Raw genomic sequence first — 11,260 nt, 5'->3', positions numbered from 1 at the left:
CCAGGCAATCTGTTTTTGGTTGTGTTGGCTCAAAATTTAAATTTATTTGATGTTTTTCTGAAAATGTCAATTTTCTTGCCATGGTGATGTCGAGCAGAGTCTCTCTTCCTGTCTGGGTGCTTCAATAACAGTAATATGGAAAATATCATAGAGAAGCTTCCATTGCAGACATATGGAACACAAATGCCAACCAGCATGAGGGACACTTACAGACCTACCTGAATCCAGGAAACAATGCTACAGGCAGGGAATGCAAATTGTTCAGCCTGCAGCATGGTTTCTCAAGCTTGAATGGCTTCAAAGTGATTTGAAGCCTCCCTTTACCCTTTTCAGCTTACTGTTTGCAATGGAGCTGCTCTGGGATGCATAATTGATACACAAAGATGCTTTGGATAGAGGGAAACCTTGCTGAAAGATCTTTCCGTCGGCAGGAAAATTGACGTTTTCACAATATAAAGGCCAGTAAATGGAAGGTAAATGTATTATTTTCTTCTATAAAAAGGAGGAAAATATTTGGAGAAAATTCATTTTGAAGTTTCCTCCTTTGGCATCAAAAGTGCATTTCATTTGGAAACCCATTCGATGTAAATAAACAATTATACAAGGTAAAACGTTTAGCTGAAATTTGCAAGATGAGACCTCTTCTAATTCACTTTGAACAGTCTTCAGATTTTTGTGTCTTCTTCCACACAGATCAGTTTCATGCAAGTGAATGAGCTTCGGCTCAAAAATGGCAGGCGATCTGATGTTTCCAGACTCCTACATATCAGAAAAATTACTTCTTTGACAAGTAACGATGCTTTCTGGGAGTCCATTTTTCACCCACACCATTTATACTATAAGTATGCTTGTAACTCTAGTAATAAACCATCCTCTGCAAAATTGGAAAGTGGGCTTGGAAGAAATCAAAAATCTCATAGATGAAAAACCAGTTTTCAGAGCTAACAGTGCATCAGAGTTCCAGAATGGATTCTCCCCATTTGTGAACATGAGAGTATAATATGCTGGTCATCATATTGCTTGAAACCTTGAAAATGGGGAGGATTTAATGCAGCATGAATACTAAAGTCACTGAATTTTTCGAATTATTGTCCTTTAAAAAAGAGAAAGACTTTTAATTAAGGTAGAATCTTAACACAGCACCAGAGCATCCTATTGAGGGTTTTGCAATCATTGAATTACTATCTACTGAAGGTGATTCAACAGAAACAAAGACAAAATCACAGCACAACTGCCATTGTGTAAAGTAACTGTTTACACATCCGTTCCTCCCAAAGTAGGCTAGATCTTCACCACAATCACAACTTAGAAGTAACAAAACCTGAAACATTACTATTAAATTCTATCTGATAATCATAAATCTGACATGCTGTATCTGAACCTGTGCACTGATGCAAATGTCCACTGCTTAATTTTAAAATGAAGTCAACACTTGTAGTACCACATAACACCCAGTTGGTGGCTCTCTTTGACTATGTGTTCACACCTGCTCACAGTATAATATTGTACAGACTGTGATTTCAAAATGGCACCTTTAAAATTTAGAATGCTACCAGACATTAAAACTGACTCATAGTGCAATGACTGTCTAGGAGACAGATCAGACCAGACAGCTGGACAAGACAATGAGTAGCGCACAGCATTAACCGTCATCAGAATACATGAAAAACCTTTGTTTCATCAAATATCCAATTATTTCCAGTTCCAGCGCAGCAAAAAATGGCTTGATGATTATAAATGATAGCATACGACTGCACATCATATGTATATTCTGATTTTCAAAGTTCCGATTTATTGTTCCTACCTCGTTCATTGCAAGATTATATTTGGTTTTCATGGTCTTCAGTTCAGCATGCACCCCTTCCAACTGCAACTTGGTCTCTTCCGCCTGAAAGAGATGAAAATTGAGTGTAAATTTAAAAGAATGAGCTGTGCTAGAAGAAAACCGAGGCAAACATGAACTTTCTGCCATTGCACTCCTCAAATGCTTGGGTTCTTCTCTTAATTAAAACCATTAATCAGATGACATGAAATCTCAGTTATGAAACTGACACTATCCATTGACAGCTGACACATGTCAAAATGAAACCTATGACCCATACTGTTAAATTCCAAATGTTCCCTCTTTCTGGGGCTCCACAACTGTCCAAATAGCACTCACAACTGCAAACTGGAAACATACTGTCCCTGTTAAGCACCAAAGGTAGGATATGTAGAATCGCGTCCGTGCTAATCTAAGGCAAACTTAGCACCAAGGATCCATACACCGACATTCAACAAATTACAGTATTTAGTCACCAAAGCAGTGATGGATTGTGCAAGAGAAGCATCACTTCACCACATTTACCTAACATGTTTTTCAATTGCTTCACCCAAATACTTAAACTTAATGAGGTTAAGTTCTGAAGATTAAGATTTTCCTTAATGTCATTATTGATTCGGAAAAGCAAATGTAGTCTTCTCATCAAAAGCGAGGACAGTCAATTTTGGATACTAAATATTCTCATATAACATAAAACAATTTTTTGATATGTGTGAATAATCAAATAAAGGGGGTTCAGGTGCATAATAAACCATAATCATAAAGCTTAAGCAATTTAGACCTTCTGAAGCCCAATATTAGGTGACATCATTAAAGCCAATTCCTAAATCATTTTTTGAATAGCATTTATCAAAACATGTAAATGAATTTTCAATAGTGAATTATGCATTTTTTTTGCATTCTTCTTAACTATATTATATCAGAAATTTTAGCTTCTGTTTATCATCATCACATAGTTCCAAATCTTGACATTCTCTGTTTTATGGTGTTTGGAAGAGTATTAAAATACTTGCTGACACTTTTTCGGAGGAATGCCAGAAAACAATTTGCAGTCAGTTAAAGCAATATTATATGTACGATAAGATTCCTTTGAGTAAATGTAGGGCATATTTTAGAATTACAACATGTTTATCATTTGATATAGAGAAGAAATGTCAATCCTATGAGAGGTACCTGTTTCTTAGGCGTGTTTTACATCAACAAGTGAAGAGAGCACTCAGTAGAACACATACCTCTGCCCTGCCATGTTAGCTTAACATTAACATTATAAAACAATTACACACCTCTTCCTTGAGGCTTTTCCATACCTGTAAATACAAAGCTGCAAAAAGAAACCTTTTTGTTCAGAGCTCCTTTCTCACTGAGGAGACTTCAGGCAATCCACATCCAACAACCTGCTCTGAAAACTCTGCACACACCTTGACAGTTGTGACAAATTCCACCACAGCAACTGAGACAAGTCACAACAATTGGTTCGATTCCCGGCTTGGGTCACTGTCTGTGCGGAGTTTGCATGTTCTCCTGTGTCTGTGTGGGTTTCCTCCGGGTGCTCCGGTTTCCTCCCACAGTCTGAAAGATGTTCTGGTTAGATGCATTGACCCAAACAGGTGCGGAGTGTGGCAACTGGGGGAATTTCGCAGTAACTTCATTGCAGTGTTAACATATGCCTTACTTGTGACTAATAAATAAACTTTTTTAAAAAAGTAGGCTTAAATCTTTCCAAGAATTCCAATGGCCTAGGTCATCTCCTCAGCAGCAATGTTGGATGCATTGCCTCTACCCGTCAGGTTTTTCTGACCCCTGACGATACTACCCATTACTTCCAGGATTGTCTAATCCCAGCTGATGCAGAAATGGGTAGCACAGCCTCTCCGGAGTAGGTGTGCGTCGGAGGGTCAGGGAATGGAGAGGACATATCACTTTTTTACGACAGTACCTGCCATTTTTAGGTATCTTTTTAAAGGTCCAAGTCTTTTAATGAATGAGTGGGAGTTAGTAAATAAGTGAGTGAGTGAGCAAGTAAATGGGTAGGTGGATGAGTGGGTAGGTCCGGTTGTGGGGGGAAGCAGGGGGGCATTGGTAATCGGAACTGGTCAAAGAGTTAGTCAGGCCTGGTCAGGGTGGTAGTCAGGTTGTCAGGAAGGTAGTCAGGTGGTTGAAGGGGTAGTAGGGTGGTTGGAGGGATAGTTAAGTGGGGTGATGATACTCAGGTCTGGTTGAGGGGTGTTGTTGGTCTGGTCAGGGGGTATAGTTGTGTCGTCGGGGAGATAATCAAGGGGGGTACTAGTATCTGGTCAGAAGGGATGGTCAGGTCTTGGGGTAATTGGGTCTGGTTCGGGGTAGTTGGGTGGAGTATTTGAGTCAAGTCAGTGGGGGGTAGTAGGGTGGTTGGTTGCGATGCTCAGTTGAGTTACACAGCTATTGGACCATCCAGAGTCAAAGACATTCATGTACGGTCCCGGGCAGCAGGGAATCAGCCAGCTAGTGGTAACCACATGGTAGAAGAAATATTGGGAGCTTAGAAGGATACGGAGATTATGATGGGAATTTTATTTAACATATAGACTGGAAAAATAAGATGGATAAAGGTAGCCTAGATGAGGAATTTATAGAATGTTTTTGGTATAGTTTCTTAGAACAGCACGTTCCGGCACCAACCAGAGAACATCTATAATAAGCCTGGTATTGACCAATGAGATATGATTACTTAACAACTTCATAGCAAATGTGCCCCTATGTAGCACTGGTCATAACATGACTGAATTTTAAATTCCGTTTGTGGGAGAGAAGAGTGGGTCAAAGACTAATGTTTTAAACTTAAATAAGGGCAGAGTTAGGGAAAGTGAACCTACAATTTTTGCTAAGGGATAAGATGCAGCGGGGACATTTATGGGGACATTTCAGAATATACAATCAATATATTCTAAAAAGGAAAAATTCCAAGAGTAGGACCCACCATCCGTGGTGAAATAAAACAGTTAAAGACTGTATCAAACTTAAAGAACAAGCATATAGAAACATAGCAGGAGGAGGCCATTTGGCCCTTCAAGTCTGCTCCGCCATTCATCACGATCATGGCTGATCGTCCAGCTCAATAACCTCATCGTATTAGGTTAGGTGCATTGGTCTGAACAGGCGCCGGAGTGTGGCAACGGGGGGAATTTCACAGTAACATCATTGCAGTGTTAATGTAAGCCTTATTTGTGACTAATAAATAAACCTGACTTTATTTTGCTTTAATCCTACTTTCTCTCCATTACCTTTGATCCCATTCACCCCCAAATGCTACATTTAGCCGCCTCTTGAATACATTCAATGTTTTGGCAACAACAACTTCCTGTGGTAATGAATTCCGCAGACTCACCACTCTGGGTGAAGAAATGTCTCCTCTTCCCCGTCCTAAATGGTCTACCCCGAATCCTTAGACTGTGACCCCTGGATCTGGATTCCCCCACCATCAGAAATGTCCTCCCTGCGTCTACCCTGTCTAGTCCTGTTAGAATTTTATAAGTCTCTATGAGATCCCCCCTCATTCGTCTGAACTCCAGCGAAAACAATCCTAATTAGTCAATCTCTCAGTCCCGACATCCCCGGAATCAGCCTGGTAAACCTTCGATGCACTCCCTCAAGAGAAAGAACATTCTTCCTCTGAAAAGGAGAACAAAACTGCACACATTGACTGCGACAGTACCTACCATTTTTAGGTATCTTTTTAAAGGTCCAAGTCTTTTAATGAATGAATGGGAATTAGTAAATAAATGAGTGAGTGAGCAAGTAAATAGGTAGGTGGATGAGTGGGTCGGTCCTGTTGTGGGGGGAAGGCGGGGGGGGGGGGGGGGGGGGGGGCATTGGTAATCGGATCTGGTCAAAGAGTTAGTGGGGTCTGGTCGGGGTGGTAGTCAGATTGTCAGGAAGGTAGTCAGGTGGTTGAAGGGGTAGTAGGGTGGGATGGTGATACCCATAGCGACCCGCAACTTTTCTGGCGCGTTGAGGTGGGAGATGTGCATAGCCGGCCTTGTACCGGGATTTGTGCATGCGCCAGGAATGCATACCCGTCTCCCAGAACCGGCAAACAGTCGCCGGTCAGACCACGCTGGAAACCGGGGGAAGGCAGGTGAGTAATTTGAATCTTTTAAAAATATGTTTTAAATATGTTTTGCTGTTCATGATCGGGAAATTTCAGGTCCCGATTGAATCTCCCTCCCGACAGGAGTGCTTCATTCCAGCGGGTTTCAGACTAGTTCCCCGCCTTCAGGGAACTAGAGGGAGACCCCGCCGGAATGAAGGGGGGGCAATTGGGGCCCAACAGGGGGTCAAGGGGGGGGGTGGTGCCCCCTGGGCATGGGCATACTGGCAGTGCCAGCCTGTGCCCCCGGCACTGCCCAAGGGGCAAAGTGCCTCTGCCCAGGGGGCACCTTGGCACTGCCCACCAGACATCGGGCAGTGCCAAGGGGGCTGGGTCTTTTGTGGACAGGACCTAGTGGCAATCGGTGGGGGTGGGAGGTCCCACTGCCACTCTGCAGACAGGATCAGTCTGGGATGGAGGGATAGCAGCGATTGGGGCGGGTGGGGAGGGGGTGTGGTCTGCCGGGGTGAGGGCAGTGGGGGGATCGCCACTGCTTGGGGGTGGTGGGTCAGGGCTGGCCTGGGAATTGCTGTGGGGGCCACGATTGGGCTGTGGGGTGGGGATTGGAGGGGCAGCACTGCGGGGATACCGGGTTGGCCAGCAACCGAGCTGGCCAATAAACGGGACGTCTGACAGATCGGCGCCACTGCGCATGCGCAGAGTTCCAGAACTGTCAAAGTCCGGCGCGAATAGGCCCTGCCCCCCTGGGTTTTTAATGATATTCACGATTGGGACCTCTGCAGTGCACAGAATGCAGAGATTCGGGTGAGAAGCTGAACTGACAAAACAGTCGGGATTTCGAACAGTTTTTCTGCCAATTCAGCACTTTTGGGAGAATCGCAGACAATATTCTAGGTGTGGCCTCACCAAGGCCCTGTATAATTGCGACTAAACATCCCAACTCCTGTACTCGAAACCTCTTGCGATGAAGGCCAACATACCATTTGCCTTCTTTATTGCCTGCTGCACCTGCATGGCTTACCTTCAGCGACTAGTGTACAAGGACACCCAGGTCCCACTGGACACTCCCCTCTCCCAATTTACAACCATTCAGGTAGTAATCTGCCTTCTTGTCTTTGCTTCCAAAGTGAATAACCTCACACTTATCCAAATTATACTGCATTTGCCATTGATTAGCCCACTCACCCAACCTGTCTGGATCATGTTGAAGGATCCCTGCATCCTCGTCACAGTTCACCCTCCCCACCCAACTTGGTATCATCTGCAAATTTTGAGATGTTATATTTTGTTCCCTCATCCAAATCATTAATATATATTGTGAATAGCTGGGGTCCCAGCACCGATCCCTGTGGCACCCCACTAGTTACTGCCTGCCAATTTGAAAAGGACCCATTAATTCCTACTCTTTGTTTCCTCTCTGCCAATCAGTTTTCTACCCATCTCAATACACTCCCCCCAATCCCATGTGCTTTAATCTTGCATGATAATCTCTTATGCGGGACTTTGTCAAACACTTTCTGAAAGTCCAAATATACCACATTGACTTGTGGTAATTTTGCAAAGATGGGCAGCAGGTGGGAAGATTGGACAGAAAATTAAAAATGGCAAAGAATGCCATTAAAATATTAATAAAGAGTGAAAAAATAGAGTATGAGAGAAAGCTAATAGAAGTATAAAGTCAGGTAGCAAAAGTTTTGACAGATATTTAAAAAAGAAAAGTTAACAAAGTAAGCATTGGTCTAATAGAAAATGAGTCGGGGAATTAATAATGGAAAATAAGGAGATGGCAGATGTGAACGGCTATTTTGCGTCGGTCTTCACTGTCGAGGATACAAGTAATATCCCAGAAATAGCTGTAAGTCAGGAATTGGAAGGGAGGGAGGAAGCAAGAAATTTACAATCACCAGGGAAATAGTACTTAGTAAATTGTTGGAACTGTAGATTGACAAATACCGGAGTCCTGATGGCTTTCATCCCACGGTGTTAAAAGAAGTGGCTCGTGACATAGTTGAAGCGTTGGTTTAATTTTCCAAAATTGCCAAGATTCGGGGAAGGTCCCATTAGATTTCAAAATAGCTCATGTAAGTCCTTTATTCAAAAAGGAAGGGAGATAGCTGCCAGGAAACCAAGGCCAGTTAGCTTAACATCTGTCAGAGGGAAAATGTTAGAAGCTATTATTAAACATGTTGTAATGGGGCACTTAGATAAATTCAAGGTAATCAGGCAGAGTCAACATGGTTTGTTAAAGGGAAATCATGTTTAACCAATTTATTGGTGTTCTTTGAAGTCACATGTGCTGTGGATAAAGGGGAACCAGTGGATGTGATGTACTTAGATTTCCAGAAGGCATTTGATGAAGTGCCACATCAAAGGTTATTGTGGCAAATAAATGCTCATGTAGGAGGTAACATATTGGTATGGATAGAAGATTGGCTAGCTAACAGGAAAAAAGTGTATGCATAAATGGGTGATTTTCTGGTTGGCAAGACATGGTGAATGATGTGCACCGGGATTGGTGCTGGGGCCTCAACTCTTTACAATTTAGATAAATGCTTCGGATGTAGGTACACAAGGTACGGTTGCTAAATTTGCTGATGACACAAAGAAAATAAGTTACGAAGCGGACATAAGGATGCTACAAGAGGACCTAGATTAGGTGAGTGGGTAAAGATCTGGCAAATGGAGCAAAGTGAGGGAAAATCTGAAATGGTCCATTTTGGCAAGAAGAATAAAGAAGTATGATATATAAATGGTGAGGGATTGCTGAGCTCTGGAAATGCAAAGAGATCTGAGTGTCCTGGTGCATGAATCACAAATGGTTAGAATGCAGATGCAGCAAGTTATTAGGAAAATAAATAAAACATTATCATTTACTGTGAGGAAAATTAAATGCAAGAGAGGTAATGCTTCAGTTATACAGGGCATTGGTGACAGCACACCTGGAGTACTGTGTACAGGATTGGTCCCCTTTATTAAAGGATCGACGTAAATGCAGTTCAGAGAAGGTTTACTGGTTTCATACCTGGAATGAGGAAAGTTTCTAAGTAGAGAAAAGAAAGACATTGTGGGAACACACACTTCGAATATTAGAAGGCTGGGGAACATCAACAACACGGATAAAGATTAAAGTGCCAGTGAAGGAAAGCCAAGTAAAATAAGCTCTCTTGGTATGGTTTTAAAATAGGTTTATTTCAGGTCAGAGAAGGGTGAGATTCCAGGCAAGTATCTGCCATATTTGAAAGAAGAGGGATGCTTTGCTGTATGGGTGGGGTCGTTTGAAAAAAAATACATCAAATCAATGGTCTCCAGGGTAAAAAGGGGAGCACAATAAAATAATATACTGAGCAATCTTGAGTCACGAGTGCCTGCAAGAGAAACAGGGGGTCAATTAGGATCCCTGGTCTCTTTCAATGAAGAAAATGAATTGTGGCGTTCCTATGTGTAGCATTTTCAGTACTTTGTAAAAGCGAATAAAATTGCAAATGAGTTGCTTGTACCAGCTTTTCTCAGTACAAAGGAAGTAAAAAGTAAAGGAAGTAAAGGAAGTCCAAAGATGTGTGGGTTAGGTTGATTGGCCATGCTAAAAATTGCCCTTAGTGTCCTGAGATGCGTAGGTTGGAGGGATTAGTGGGTAGATATGGGGGTAGGGCCTGGGTGGGATTGTGGTCGGTGCAGACTCGATGGGCCGAATGGCCTCTTTCTGTACTGTAGGGTTTCTATGATTTCTATGATAAAACCTTCAATTTGCTCCAGTACTTGGTTCATCCGGCAAAGCCAGGAACCAAAACTTACAATGTCTTGACAAAGATCCTTGAAAAGCATTACGCTCCAAAGCTACTGATCATTGCAGAATGGGTCAGGTTACACTGAATGAATCAAATGGAAGGTGAAAGCATTACTCAGTTTGGGGCAACCTTCAAAAGCTGTCACAACATTGTGAGTTTGGTGAGTCATTAGAAGATACTCTTCAAGGACATCAGGTTTGTGGTCTCCAAAATGAGGCTGTCCAAAGAACATTGCTTTACTGAACTTGCTTTGACTTTAAAAACAGCAGTAGAAATCACAGGGTCGATGGAACTGGCTGCTAAAGAGGCTTCACAATTTGGTGCAGGAATGAAGATCCACAAGTTGGGAACTGCCTATGGGAAGTCAAAACAGCAACAAGCATATTCCAGATGTGCCAACATGGGCCATTCAATGGGTGAATGCTAGAGCCAGGATAATCAATGCAAGAATTTTGATAAAATGCGCCACATTTCAAAAGCTTGTTGGGCTAGTCCAGTTTCCTCTGAGAATCTGGGTGCCTTCAAGAAGAACAAGTTGGATTCTAATTTACAACATGGTAAAAAAAAATATGATTAGGAAGAAGAGAATGTCCAGAGATATGATAAACAGTTCCAACTGATCATCTTTTCCATACAGGATGAATCACATAGATTCTGGGTGATCCCAAAGTTAAGTGGACAACCTATTAGGATGGAGCTTGATACTGGTGAAGCTGTATCTTTTAATCCTGAGACTACATACCAACAAAAGCTGAAGCATCTTCCTTTAAAGCCAGCTGATGTGATTTTTGAAGATACACACGAAAGAGATTGTGTCATTAAAGGTTACATTATGGTCAATGAGTTGAGTGGACAAACAGCGGAGTTGCCTCTCCATGTGGTCCATGGTAATTTTTCAGCTCCAGAAGGGAGATCATGGTTGGAGAAGATAAAGCTAACTGGAGTGCTGTCAACAGATTGGTTGATGTCAACATCTGGATAAAAACAATGGTATATTCGAGGAGACACTTGGCTCAATGAAGGGAGGTCAAATGAAACTCAAGATAAAGCCTAATAGTTAACCAAAAGGTTGCAAAGCCAGAGCGGTGCCTTATGCAATTCGTCCCAAGGTCGAAGAATAATTAGAACAACTTGTTAACACTGGTGTGTTAGTCCCGGTTACAATGAACCACTGGGATTCCCCCATTGTACATGCCATGAGACCAGATGGTTCAGGTAATATTTGTGGTGATTTTAAAATAACCATAAATCCAGTGTTGTGCACTGATCAATGTCCACTTCTTTTAATTGAAGATTCATTTGCTGGGTTATCGATGGGTAGAAATTCAGCAAGATTGATCTTTCACAAGCATATTTACAGCTGAATATAGCCGCTGAATCTCAACCACTGCTTACCATTGTTACTTATAAAGGGCTTTTTCGTTGTAAAAGATTGCCTTTTGAAATAACATCCGCACCAGGCCTATTCCAAAAATCAATTAATCAGATTTAAAATGGTCTCTATGGTGTGCAATGTTCCCTGGATGATATTCTAATTACAGAGTCCAGTGATCAAGAGCACTTGAA

The 11,260-nt window shown here is 42.1% G+C and overlaps 1 protein-coding gene across 1 annotated transcript in view; it reads right to left on the bottom strand.

Annotated features, from left to right (window-relative positions):
- Window positions 1-1,642: 1,642 nt before the first annotated feature.
- LOC144493033 (uncharacterized) overlaps window positions 1,643-11,260 on the bottom strand; it is a 364,898-nt gene continuing 355,280 nt past the window's right edge. The window contains exon 15 of the mRNA XM_078211846.1: window positions 1,643-1,888. Coding sequence (XP_078067972.1) covers window positions 1,643-1,888 — 246 coding nt within the window. The remainder of the gene's footprint in view (window positions 1,889-11,260) is intronic.

This window comes from Mustelus asterias, chromosome 4 (genome assembly GCF_964213995.1).
Source record: "Mustelus asterias chromosome 4, sMusAst1.hap1.1, whole genome shotgun sequence".
Taxonomy (NCBI): Eukaryota; Metazoa; Chordata; class Chondrichthyes; order Carcharhiniformes; family Triakidae; genus Mustelus; species Mustelus asterias.
The sequence above is the reverse complement of the archived record's forward strand: the minus strand, read 5'-3'. Positions and strand labels throughout refer to the sequence as shown.